This window comes from Schistocerca gregaria, chromosome 1 (assembly GCF_023897955.1).
Source record: "Schistocerca gregaria isolate iqSchGreg1 chromosome 1, iqSchGreg1.2, whole genome shotgun sequence".
Classification (NCBI taxonomy): domain Eukaryota; kingdom Metazoa; phylum Arthropoda; class Insecta; order Orthoptera; family Acrididae; genus Schistocerca; species Schistocerca gregaria.
Genome location: NC_064920.1, coordinates 959004098 through 959018735, shown reverse-complemented (window position 1 = coordinate 959018735; position 14638 = coordinate 959004098). Strand labels below are relative to the sequence as shown.

Genomic DNA, 14638 nt, shown 5'->3' with positions numbered 1-14638 from the left:
GTTTCTTAAAGTCAGGAATTTCATTTCTCAAAGTACCGCAAGGAGATTTAACAAACATTCTCCAGTACACTGCCTGATCTTTTTTCATTTACTTTTTCCAGTTCTGTGAGGAAAATCGTTCAAAGCGAACTGAATTTATCTTGGTGTCGGCAGGAACAGCCGTTTATAGTGCAGTACTATTCTTACAAGGCGCAATATACTGAGCTGATCTCAATGTTTTTAAAGCTCTGCGGTTACCTTGAAGAATTTTCACTAACGTCAATATCGCTCTCAAAGGGCGAATATTATTCCACAATACTTGGTATTGCCCAAAATATATTGAGCGTATCACGGTCCCTTTATAATACCAAGGTGACGCAAATGGTGAAGTTCACAGTTGATCTTTATAAATTCCTCCTCCGACTTCACATTCTCCTGACAATACAACGTTTATCTCTTCTGCGGTCGTCTTGGTGTTTTCTGAAGATGGCAGCACTAGCCATAGCCTGAAACATCAATTGGTCTCTTATCATCAGTTGCCTTAAATACTAATACTAGCTCTTTGATCATTAATTTGTGCGGTAGTATTTCTGTATCACTGTGTTCACTGTACTTTCTTTTAGTCTTATTATAATATATTTTCAGGGCTACAGTCTCAAGTGCAGTACTAGCACAGATCATTACTATGTAACACGTTAGAACGTAATTCCTGTATAAATACGTGTTGCGTGCACAACTAACGAGATCTGAAAGTCATGAAATGTGATAGAAATTTGCCATTCCTTAAAAAAATGTTCAACTGAGTCACGAAAATAAGCAGTGTAAAAATCAACACAAGTGCTGAATTACTTCGCCAATAGAGAATATAATTTCATGTCCATCACTGGCGGCGTTGAATGACAAAGAAGTGGCAAAAATTGATTATTGTCAGAGGGGGCTGCGGAAAGTAATAGGCAGGAGCTTGTAAGACCTCGGAAATGCAAACGTCCATCGAGCCAGCTGCTTTCATTAAATACGGATTTCGGTGGAGCATCAATATTACTGCTGGATCTTGATCTCTGGCGTCAAGCTGGAACCAGAACTCTTCCCAGACATTTCCCTAGAATACGCACAACAAACCAATAAGAATTACGCGTTTATTACATTGAATTATGCACAGTTTCATCTTCTTCCTTACGCTAATCCATTTGTTGAAAGGCCCGAGGTTAATGAGACAGTGGACCGTCACATACGTCTGCTGCCGGACGATATTTTTCACATTACCATGTAACTTTAAGATCCAATCGCTATGTGTTGAAATGTGTAATCTCTATTGTGTACACTTTACTGCTGCAAGTATAGGAACTTTCAAGAAGCAATGTAATAAATTTTTTCTCTCTGCTAGTTTCCGTTGAAGAAATGTGAAAATTGTTACAGGACATAGTGGAACGTTTCCGTTTAAGGCCCTATAGTTTCATGAAGTTCCGACTGGTGGCAGCGCTATACGTACGTTTCAAATGTTCAAATGTGTACGAATTCCTAAGGGACCGAACTACTGAGGTCATCGGTCCCTAGGCTTGCACACTACTTACACTATCTTATGCTAAGAACAACATACACACCCCTGCTCGAGGGAAGACACGAACCTCCAGTGGGAGGGGCCGCGCAATCCGTGACATTGCGCCTCTAACCGAGCGGCCACTCCGCGCGGCTGTACGTTTCAAAACGGCGTCTGTAACGGAGGAGCGTTCCAGGCAGAGACCGTCATTGTGTTTCCTTTGATGGAAACCAACAGCATGGCAGATATTCATAAGCACTTGAAGAATGTGCTAAGCAGACCTGACAGTAAACAAAAGCAGGGTGAGTCGTTGGGTGAGGTGTCAGACACTATCGTAACAGGGTCGCTCAAAGATGTCCGATCTTCCGCCTGCCGGCAGGCCCTGTCACCCTTGGTATGCTGGAACGTGCGGTGACTCTCATTCGAGGTAGTTGACGGATCACAGTTAAATACCTCACTGCATAACTGGACGTCTCTGTCGGTAGTGGTGACACTCTCGTCCACCAATTGGGGTACACAAATGTGTGTACTGGCTGAGTTCCTCGCCATCTGACAGGGACCCTGAAGGGCGTATGCTGTATGATGTCCTCGCTCATGGTGCAATGATCAATTCGACAGTGTATTGTGCTGCCCTCAGGAATTTGAGGATAGTACTTGGATGTGTGCATCACCACAAAAGTGCAGACGAATTTCTCCTTCTCCATGACAACGAAATTTCTCACATCAGTCTGCGCACCCGAGACAAGATCACAAAATGTCATTGGACTGTTCTTCCTCATCCCCCCTACAGCCATGATCTCGCACCTTCCAACATAAATCTGCCCCCTCCCACTTTTCACAGACCAATCGTCCCTTCCTCATTCCTTCCCCCTGCTCTTCCGCCACACTACATCAGTAACATGATAACTCTACTAGAAGTTATCCTGGCATACGTCTCTGGAGCTAAACTGATCTTCAGCATATTTTTTTCGATTTATGGAACAGCTAGGAGTTTCCGAACACATTTGTAGCTCCGATTTCTGGTAAAAAATGCAAGCATGGTAATTAAATTTTCGTTTGGGCTAACACTCGTTTTCCTTTGCGGTGAATCTGTTTGATGTGAGTGTATATCATCTACGATTTCTTCTACTGTTATAATAATGTATCTGTCGTTTAACTAATCCACTTTCACTTTGATGGTAGGTCGCAAGTTAAAATCGTGTGCAAAACTCTGGATTCAAAACTGGTAGTTGTTATTGGTGTACTGCCAATCAGAGGTCGAGAAGAAGGTTAACTTTCATTTTTCTATTCACAGTCGTTATCCCAAAGAGTATCACTGAAACTTACACCACGATACTTACAATTTTCTATTAATTCTCATTAACTTTACTATAATGTAATAAATACTGTGGTTCATGACGTAGACTTCCTCGAATTAGTTTTTTGCGTTTTACTTTCGTACGAGTGCCACTCCAAAAAGAATACAGATTTTTTTTTTTTTTTTTTTAAAGCAGCATGCTTGAGACACTATTTAAAAGCCTTCAGAAGGGAGTCTTTGTCTTCAAATCTCGTTCTTCAGTATACCGCAATCACACGGTGCCAGATTATGGCAGCAGAGTGGGTGTTTCAGTGTTGTGATCTCGTGGCGGTTTTCTCATTGAAGTTTGGCTGGGCATTATCATGCAACAGCAAAACATTGTGTCCTTGCTGATTTTGCTGAACACGACACATTCGAGCTTGAAGTCTCTTGAGGGTTGTCACATATGATGTCATTGCTGATTTTGCTGAACACGACACATTCGAGCTTGAAGTATCTTGAGGTTTGTCACATATGCGTCAGAATTGATTCTTGGTCTATGTTTCATGATGTACAAAAGCAACACTCCATCTTCATCAAAAACGCAGTAGCTATCTCACTTCCTGCTGATGGCGCAGTTTTGAATTTCTTCTTCTTCGGCGAGTTGGCCTGATGCTATTCCATCAACTGCCTTGTCACATCCTGTTCAAAACAATAGAACCGGTTTCATTTCCCATCATGTTTCCTGCGAGGAGATATCTCCAAAATTCTTATAATGTTCCAGGATATCGATGCAGACTGTCTTCCCTGTTTCTTTGAGGGATCCAACAATTATCTGGGTGCTCCATTTTGACTGAAACCTTTTCAGTATCAACCGTCTCCATATTCTGTACACACTCGCTTCTCCTACTCCCACTCATATTGACAATTCGTTCAATGTTTTGCGTTTGTCAGCCGAAATCAGATTAAGAACACGCTGCAGATTGTCAGAACTCGGTCTGCGGCTACGCAGGGGGTCGAGAGTATTTGCGTGGCCTGGGGTCTACTTTCACCAGACAATCTACTTCTCCATCGACTAACTGTGCTAAGATCAACAGCGTCAACTCCACACAACTTCCTCAGTCTCATAGAGTGGCTTGCCGTCACAACACAGAACTCTATAAAAGCACGTTTCTTCAGATGAATATCAAGTGCGGTAGGCATCTTGACGGGCAGATACGACAGCGCGACTTGTGGAAGCATGTTGAAGCTGAGACACAGTAAAGTTTATGTGAATGTAAACCTTCAGGTGTTGATAGGCTACCTTCGTCACAACGTGCACCCTGTGTAAGAGTACCGTTTGCCGCTGCGCAGGGTAGTGGGGGCTTGTTACATGCAGATATAGGTTTGCGTTAGTCTTCTTCCTATACACTGAATGGCCTAGTGTGCCATCCACTTTCGTCTTTATTAATATATCCAGAAATGTGTGACATCCATTCTACTCTACTTCCACAGTGAACGCTATGTTTCCATGGATGCTGTTAAGGCGCTCACGCATTGCCTGTCTGCCATGCTCCCAAACAATTCACGTTTCGTCAGCATAATGGTACAAGTGCTTCCGTTTTTGGCGAGCTCTCTGTAGGTCCAAACCCTCGAAGTGTTACATGAACAGATTTGCGATCTCAGGAGCAGGAGGGTATCCCACAGCCTCTCCATCTATCTGTTCATCAAACTCTCCAATGCATGTATTTGTGACCGCTGTCAGCCAAAATTGGGTGGTTTCAGAAAAAATCGAATATTAAAACCGCCTTCTGACAACTGCTGAAGACGAAAGAGTGGCTTGGCTCTGGGAAAGACCTACTTAAACCTAACGTGAAATAGATTTACAACATCGTCTGTGAATGTGGTCAATAGAACATTGGACAAATGATTCGAGAAACATATAAGGCATGTGCGGCTGGGACAAATGATGATATCGGCGATAACAAAACACATAATCTAGGAAGACCATACATTTGACTTCGAGAACACCAAGGAGCTCTACCAAGCATCCAACTGTTGGAACAGCGTAATAAAATAGTGATCCAGCTATAACCACCACCGCGACTTCACCCCCCACAGTGCCCAATGATGAGTATGTCATTTTCAAGAACGTCGCGGTTTTATTATACTGCCACTTGGCTGTAAACCCAAGAGGTTTTCATCATTTGTATAAGCCCAGAAATTCTACATTCAGCATCTCTACGGCGCGGAGACGGTAAGCAGCTTTAAGCAACTGCATAAAAAAAATCAACAAGAAAGCCAAACTCCTCAGCACATTGACTTTCCTTCAGCGATGTCGATATGAGAACATCCTACCACCATTTGCGGAACTGCGACACCCAGTGAAATCGAAGAAGACCGACCGAATTTTACAACGAGTGGGCATGGCCACAATGAGGGAGAACTTTCGCCTTACACGTGAAGGGCTGGACTACAATGCACTTGCCCTGCTCGCATGTCACCTAGAATGGCAAACATACACTCCTGGAAATTGAAATAAGAACATCGTGAATTCATTGTCCCAGGAAGGGGAAACTTTATTGACACACTTCTGGGGTCAGATACATCACATGATCACACTGACAGAACCACAGGCACATAGACACAGGCAACAGAGCATGCTCAATGTCGGCACTAGTACAGTGTATATCCACCTTTCGCAGCAACGCACGCTGCTATTCTCCCATGGAGACGATCGTAGAGATGCTGGATGTAGTCCTGTGGAACGGATTGCCATGCCATTTCCACCTGGCGCCTCAGTTGGACCAGCGTTCGTGCTGGACGTGCAGACCGCGTGAGACGACGCTTCATCCAGTCCCAAACATGCTCAATGGGGGACAGATCCGGAGATCTTGCTGGCCAGGGTAGTTGACTTACACCTTCTAGAGCACGTTGGGTGGCACGGGATACATGCGGACGTGCATTGTCCTGTTGGAACAGCAAGTTCCCTTGCCGGTCTAGGAATGGTAGAACGATGGGTTCGATGACGGTTTGGATGTACCGTGCACTATTCAGTGTCCCCTCGACGATCACCAGAGGTGTACGGCCAGTGTAGGAGATCGCTCCCCACACCATGATGCCGGGTGTTGGCCCTGTGTGCCTCGGTCGTATGCAGTCCTGATTGTGGCGCTCACCTGCACGGCGCCAAACACGCATACGACCATCATTGGCACCAAGGCAGAAGCGACTCTCATTGCTGAAGACGACAGGTCTCCATTCGTCCCTCCATTCACGCCTGTCGTGACACCACTGGAGGCGGGCTGCACGATGTTGGGGCGTGAGCGGGAGACGGTCTAACGGTGTGCGGGACCTTAGCGCAGCTTCATGGAGACGGTTGCGAATGGTCCTCGCCGATACCCCAGGAGCAACAGTGTCCCTAATTTGCTGGGAAGTGGCGGTGCGGTCCAATACGGCACTGCGTAGGATCCTACGGTCTTGTCGTGCATCCGTGCGTCGCTGCGGTCCGGTCCCAGGTCGACGGGCACGTGCACCTTCCGCCGACCACTGGCGACAACATCGATGTACTGTGGAGACCTCACGCCCCACGTGTTGAGCAATTCGGCGGTGCGTCCACCCGGCCTCCCGCGTGCCCACTATACGCCCTCGCTCAAAGTCCGTCAGCTGCACATACGGTTCACGTCCACGCTGTCGCGGCATGCTACCAGTGTTAAAGACTGCGATGGAGCTCCGTATGCCACGGCAAACTGGCTGACACTGACGGCGGCGGTGCAGAAATGCTGCGGAGCTAGCGCCATTCGACGGCCAACACCGCGGTTCCTGGTGTGTCCGCTGTGCCGTGTGTGTGATCATTGCTTGTACAGCCCTCTCTCAGTGTCCGGAGCAAGTATGGTGGGTCTGACACACCGGTGTCAATGTGTTCTCTTTTCCATTTCCAGGAGTGTATTACCAGCAGATCCGTGGAGCTGCGTGAACTGCAGCTCTTACGTCTACAGTGAGGTACAGCAAAGTCGTGTAACAAGAAAACAGCTCGGCAAATTTGACAGGCTATCCAGAGGGCAGATGACCAACCAGATGACCAACAACACAAGATCCGTTGTCAATCTGACAGCTGAAGTACTGGACGCAGCTACAACATGTGTCGTAACAAAAGGTTTGACGTTTGCACCTATCCAGAGGACGACGTCGAAATGGGACATTATTAGCAGCGTGTAGAAGGCAATTCGGGCCTGGTGAAGGAAGAAGAAGAGAAGATCAGGACGAAAAACTACAGGATCATTGATAAGTTCCGGCTTCCGAAAACGAACATGACTATACCAGAACTGGAGGCTATCCGTGGGCTGATGGATGACACTAACACTATAGTTCTTCCCCCAGACAAGGGAAACGAAACTGTGCTGTCGGGCACCGACGATTGCCAGCATAAAATCAGCTCGATATTACAATACACGATCTACAGTAAATTCCAAAAATGATCGAACATCGACAATAACAATACAAATAGCGGCGCTGCTGAAGGACTCAGATTTACCAGAGAGAGTGAGGAAATTGGCTGTAGCCCAGATCGCCAACATCACCTCGCGTATACGGCCACACTAGGTATACAAAGAAGGTATGCCTCTACGGATGATACTCGACACAATCGATTCGCACAACTAAGGAGTATCCAAATATCTGGCAACATTCCTAAAACCCCTTGTGGGATACTGTTGTCTTCGCCTGAAGAACTCGGCATATTTCAAGAGAATACTTAAGGACTTGCAATTACTAAGAGATTACCTTCTAGTTAGCTTAGATGTTACTTCGCTCTTCACGCGAGTACCTCTGTAAGGCTTCTTGGCTCTGCTGAATCAACATTTCTAGCCTCAAGTAATGAAACTCTTTCAACATGCACTAACGACCACCGTCTTTAAGTGCATTGAAGAGTTTATGAATACACGTAATGGCCGTGGGATCTCCTTTGCTCCAGGAATCGCTAATCCTTACATGAAACACTTCAAGGAGGTGGCCAGACCAACTGCTCGCCAAAATCCGAAGCTCATCTGCCGCTTTGCTTACGATGCTTATGTGGTTTGTGAACATAGGAACATAGCAGGCAGGCTCTTGATAAGGTTAGGTAACATCTTAACAGCATCCATGATAACATCGCCGTTACTATGGAAATGGTAGTCGCCGTTACTATGGAAATGGTAGAGAATGATTTGCTCCCATTTCTGGTTATACGAATAAGGAAAAAGGCAGATGGTACACTAGGCTATTAAGTATATAGGTAGAAGACTTACACAGACCTATACCTGCATGCAAGAAGCTGCCACCATCCAGCCCAGAGAGGAATAATGCAGTTACACTTGATGAACAGGGTGCACGTCATAGTGACGAAGATTCTCAGACTGACTGCAGCACCTGAAGGAGGTATTTCGCAAAACTGTGTGTGCAGATTAGGTGGGCGTTTATGACGAGGCAAGCCGCGAAAAATTAGAAAGAAAGAGAAGAAGACAAGAAAATCGCTTCTCTTCCGTATTTGGTACAGCTTTCAGCCTGAATTGTGAGACTTCTGAAAATATCGAAAGTAAAAACAGTCTTCCGACTACCACCGAGTGAGTTTGCTCTGCCAAACACCAACTTAAACTCAAAGTACCAGGAATTTACAGCATCTCCCGCGAATGCGGTCAACAGTACAATGAACATACGCAGCGATTTATTTTGAACGCAGAGAGGAACATAAGAGTCATGTGCGGCGGGGACAGGCGGAGAAATTGGTAATAGCAGAACACAGAATCAAGCAAGACCACACATTTGACTTCGAGAACAAGGTGCTCTGCTGAGGCGTCAGGTTTTGGGACAGCGTTATAAAAGAGCCCATCGAAATTCGGATTCACGAGGATCTTATAAACAGTAACGAAGGATACCAGCTGAGTGTGGCATGGAATCCAGCGACAGCGGCTATTCGTCGAGAGCTTGCTCACCACCGTCCTCTTCGCCAGACAGGTCAGAATACTCTGACAGAGATGTGAACGAGGCGCCAGCTACCCCCACCACCACGACTTCACTCCCCAACCCCGTCCAGAATTTTTCTGTGAACTCCGTGACTAGCAAAGACGTAGAACGAAACGAATTTTGAGCAATCCTTTAGCAGTGGATTTTACCCTATTAAGGAGTCTTACAACAAACTTTAATCTTGAGTTACAATTATTCTTATTTTCATACAGTTTTTTTTCGTTTTCTTATGACTGTTTCACCTTCGCATCTGTACCAGAACACACTAATTGATTTTTAAAAGACAGTTTTCTGTAGATAACTTAAAAGGTACGTGAACGAAAATTTTCACTGTGCAGCGGCGTATCTGCTGGTAGTAAATGGGCCCATTCAGCGCTGTGGGGGAGGGGGCGGGGAGATATTTAATAATCACATCCATTGCAACCACAAAAATAAAATATAAAAATTGAATAAATAAAAAATAAATACCATAATTTACTCATATATTGAACTCCATGTCATGAAATTCGTTATCATTATTTTTAAATGTTTTAATCCATAATAATACAACTAATGTGTTGGTATTTTTGTTGACAGAAATAGTAAACCAAGAGAGAAAAAAGTTGAATTAATATTTGCAAAGTATATTTTAAACCATCTTCACTTCCAGACCATTTCCGAAGTCAGGACCATATTTCAAAAACAAATTTATAAGAAGGAATACAATATGAGATTTAGTAGTTATGATGAAACTGATATAGAAATATGGGAGAAAATAGAAAAGTCAGATTCTCTTCTTTATGACTGTAAAAAAGTAGCAAATTATAATTTACAAATATACAATTTAACGAACATAATACATAATGATATTAATCCCTATTCATTATTTTTAATAAGTTATATCTTAGTAATTAAGATTTACATGACAGAGAATACAATAAAATCAACTAATCAATTAATATAATTGGTTCAACAAATGTAGAATAGATTTTATTCTCACATTAGAAGATAGAGAAAAATCTATTCATTTTTTTAAATTTAGTAAATAACAAATAATTCTTAATGTCCGTAAGGTATGATATCATAATTTTCTAGAAGTACTCTTTTATGCGAATTCTTTCTCAGCCTGTGGTAGGCTGGATTTTTAGTAGCAATATCTCTATTGATTAGACTGTTCTCTAATTGTATCTTTTCTTTCATTTCACTCTCAGGTCAGCTTTTAAATATCTTTATAATTTAAACATGACTCCCTTTACTTTCATATATTTTTTTTTTGTAATTTTTCTCATAATAACTTTTCGAGCCAGATGAAGCCCAATTTGTAATCTTGCTATTTCCCAATTCATCAGTCCATTCGCCTAACATGCAACCTGTTTCCTCCATATTTTCATCAATTATCAATACATATTTTACTATTTGTATCAATATATATAACAGATTCTCCTAGTTTATCTATCATACAATCTAATCTCTCCCATTTGATGCAGTGAAAGCAGATTTAAAAATATTTATACCTGTATTATTTTCCATATAACAATCTTTGAAACTGATATTCATCTGAACCATACTGTCATTAATAATAAAATTGAAATCTACATTATTAATTGGTGATTCAGCAGTGTCTCATAAAATCGCTATAAATTTGTTATGTATATTATTTGAGTGATACTTTCCCTTTGTCCAAATTTCTCCCATTATGAATTAAGACATATCTTATCAACAGCTCGTATTCCTTTATTTTCAACCATTCTATCAGGCTCTAAGGAGATATTCAATTTATCTTTAACTGTTTTGATAAACTCTTCATCAGTTTCCAAATAATGTGGCCTGCTCTCTAATTTTATTTCACAAGATCTTTCATATAATCTTGACATTTAATATGTTAATAAACACTACCGATGTTTCTTACTTATTTATGTTTATGTCTCAAATGAAATAGAATTAATTTTCTTGTATTTGCCAATATTGAAAGATATTTTAAAATTGGAGGTCTGTTTGACTGGTTTGGAGAATATGTGTGAGCACTGAAAGTGGATAATGTTTGTTAACATATTGCTATAGAAATGTTTCTTAGTGGTTAATTTATACTGTACAGTGAACACAGAATAGATTAACATCCCAGGCTGTGGCTAAGCCATGTCTCCGCAATATCCTTTCTTTCAGGAGTGCTAGTTCTGCAAGTTTCGCAGAAGAACTTCTGTAAAGTTTGGAAGGTAGGAGACGGATACTGGCAGAAGTAAAGCTGTGAGTACCGGACGTGAGTCGTGCTTCGGTAGCTCAGTTGGTAGAGCACTTGCCCGCGAAAGGCAAAGGTCCCGAGTTCGAGTCTCGGTCGGGCACACAGTTTTAATCTGCCAGGAAGTTTCATATCAGCGCACACTCCGCTGCAGAGTGAAAATCTCATTCTGGATACTGTATACTATCTGAGGATAAAATAATATTAAAATAATTTGAGCATTATGATTGGGATATTTGAAGCTGAGAGTAATGTACTCATACAAAACTATGTTCGCCTCTTATAAATGGAAGCACAAATGTTCATTTACCTGAGTCCATCTGCATACACAAAATATTAGGGCAGATTATACAGACGAAAACTTCATTTAATGTACTGTACATATTTTTGACAACATGTTAGTATAGCGTAATGTGCAGCATACTACTTTGTGTGTCACTAGGGTGTGCTGGAAGAATGTAAATCACATGGCACACTGACGACAGTGGCTAATGCACTGTCCAGCTCAAGTATGGCTTTTAGACGGTTTTACACGTTTCTTTAGGCAAATGTTTGACTGCAGAATGAAAAAAGCTACCATAAAACGCTGTCCACCTAAAACAAATAGGGACGAGATATCATTTACAGACATGGAGACTGACTTTTGTAATTTTTGTTTATTTGTTTACACAATAACACATTATGAAGAGTCGCAACCATCTGGAGACAGCTAATGTGGATGAAACCGTTTGTGACTGTTGCATAAAAACTAACTTTGTCACACAAATAGGTGCGCTGTGTCACCTGCAAGGGGAGAAGTTACAATGAGTCCCACAGGGTTTGATCATTGCTCCCTACTGTTATGGCTTTATGTTAATAATCTTCCACCTTATTTCAGTCAGGAGACACAATTAGCCCAGCCTTCAGATGATACAAGCATTGTTTGGATGCCAAGCAAAGAATTATCAACAGAAAAAAATAGTCAATGATGATTTTGTGTAAATAATATCCCATCTCCTACTGACCTGGTACACAAAAAAAGCAATAAATAGGTAGTACATTATTTATTCTTAAGTTTTGGTTTTGGGGTTCGATCATTGTTCTCTACTGCTATTTCTTTATGTGAATAACCTTCCACTTTATTTCAGTCCGATGATACAAGCATTGTTTAGATGCCAAGCAAAGAAGCATCAAGGGAAAAATAGTAAATGTCGTTTTTGTGTCAATAATATCCCATCTCCTGCTGACCTGGTACACAAAAAAAAAAAACGACAAATACGGTAGGAGAGTATTTATTCTTAGGTTTTGGTTTAGCTAATTTTACAATAAGACTAATGTTGATAACTTTGGGTATATAAAATTCACTAAGTTAACATATTTTGCAAATTTTCATTCATTGATGTCTTATGGAATGCTATTCTGGCGTAATTCCTGGTTAGGCAAGTAGTGTTCATTGCATAAAAAAATATAATAAGATTTAATTGTGGAGTAGACAGACACAAACACAGACACACACACACACACACACACACACACACACACACACATACATACACACAAACACACACTTCTCATAAGTATCCCTTTACGGAGCTGGAAACATACATAGTGTCACAGTACATTTACTCACTTGAGAAGCTAAGTCTGATAGTAACAGAGATATTCACAAGTAAATACCCTTTAATTAATCTAGCGATGATACAAAGAGATGAAAGGTAAAGCTGCTAGTTAGTTGGTCCATTAATAGATTCCATGTTCCATGGTTCTTTTTCCACAACATGCTGTAACAATGTGGAATCAGTTCTTTTACATTCACATCACATATTAATTTGTGTTTATAGATACATGAAGAATGGTAAAAGCCATAGTTGAAGGAAAGAAAGTAATAAATGAATACATGGCTCTCTGCAATGGAAACCTGTTCTCTTCTCTCAAAGAATTATTACGCAATACCAACCGATATAACCCCCCCCCCCCCCCCCGCACACAACACACACACATACATACACATAAATACATACATAAGACTAAGAATAAATAAATATACATATTTATAATAATAATAATGATAGTCCTCAAACCTATTCTCTCTCTCTCTCTCTCTCTCTTTCCACACACACACACACACACACACACACACACACACACACACACACACACACACCTCTGAGAAATTCGAAACAACTGCCAATGGCATCTTCAACTGTTCCACTATCCTCCATCTTGTTTAACACATTCATCTGTTCCATTGTCCGCCATCTTGTTATCACAGCAGGTAAACAGTGACACCGACAGTGACAGTGACAGTGAGAACTCAATACACAGAACTTGACAATGAAAGAGAAACGAAAAAGTTACTATAAGTGCAACATATTGTAAATAGATACACAGACACACACACACACACACACACACACACACACACAGTCTTCACATAAATTATTAATCTCAGGAATAGCCATAGCAGTTTAGAGCTCGAAATTTTTGTGTAAATGTTTTGCGATTGAGTTTTATATAGTTTCAGGTGACAAACTATAAAGGAAAACAGACACCGTAGAAACGTAATACAGCAGGAAAACCACACCATGTGGGAAGAAGCTAAGAATACACAATTTTATGAGATCTTTACAAATCTGTAATTCCTATTTAGAAACTAATTATTTGTATGTATTGAAACATCACAGAATAATCCTTATGTTGGTCAGGCATAATTATGAAAAAAACCCACTGATTATGCTGCAACTGCAGTGAAACATGTCTGGGACAGAAAACAAAATTGTATTCTGCTGACCCCACCCAAAGACATATGTTATTTGTTAAAGCAAACACAAACAAACGAGCTTCAACCTCAAGATGATTATCCAAAGTTATTATTCTCCTCAGAGGCAGGAAACGTGGGAGGATAACACCTGAAGACGTTGTTTAGTGCTACCCTGCTTACCGTAGCAGCGGCTCCGCAGACAGCTGCTAGAGCAGACAGACAGCGACGCTGCAGAAAGCGCATGCGGCTGACGGCAGAGCCGGCGGTGAGTCTACTTACACTGCACTCGCAGCAGCACCCTCTTGCTGATGGAGGGCGGGACGCCGTTGGAGGCGATGCACAGGTAGGCGCCCATGTGCAGCCGGCTCACCTTGGTGATGGTCAGCACCTCCCCGTCCACCACGTTCACTGTCGACACAAACCGGTCAAAGCTCAGTCCAGGAGGCTGGCGTAACGAGGCCTTTACTGTCAAATGTTAAAACTCATTTCAACTATTCCTTTCCTTCTCACGCTCACAACATTCGCACAATCAAAAACTTCTGTCCTTTACACATTCAGCGACTGACATGCGTGATCAGATTAAATTCAACAGGTATCTACAAAAGTCGTGTAAACTACGCTACAAAAGTTATAAAACCAAACCTATTAATAAAGTACTTTAATTCAATGTATTGTGGTTGCTGGCCTAGACCTCATTGACAATTTCGCCACACTAATATGCAGATACATCAGCAATAAGTAAACAAATTGAAATCAGGAAAAGGAAGCGAAACTGTATGCAAGAATCTCGTATTTGTTTTCATTAGCATAAGAAAAAGATAACTTCTTAACTTTAAAGAAAATGAGAGGACTACGTCATTAAAAATGAACTGTACTGTTCAAACAATAACAAATACCACGTTTTTTCGCATCAAA

General features: G+C 41.7%; 1 protein-coding gene across 4 annotated transcripts in view; it reads right to left on the bottom strand.

The window, feature by feature from the left end:
* LOC126276318 (lachesin) overlaps positions 1-14638 on the bottom strand; it is a 1594347-nt gene that overhangs the window by 208883 nt on the left and 1370826 nt on the right. For all 4 annotated transcript variants that reach the window (XM_049977266.1, XM_049977267.1, XM_049977269.1 and 1 more), the window contains exon 7: positions 14003-14131. In XM_049977266.1, the coding sequence (XP_049833223.1) occupies positions 14003-14131 (129 nt within the window). The remainder of the gene's footprint in view (positions 1-14002; positions 14132-14638) is intronic.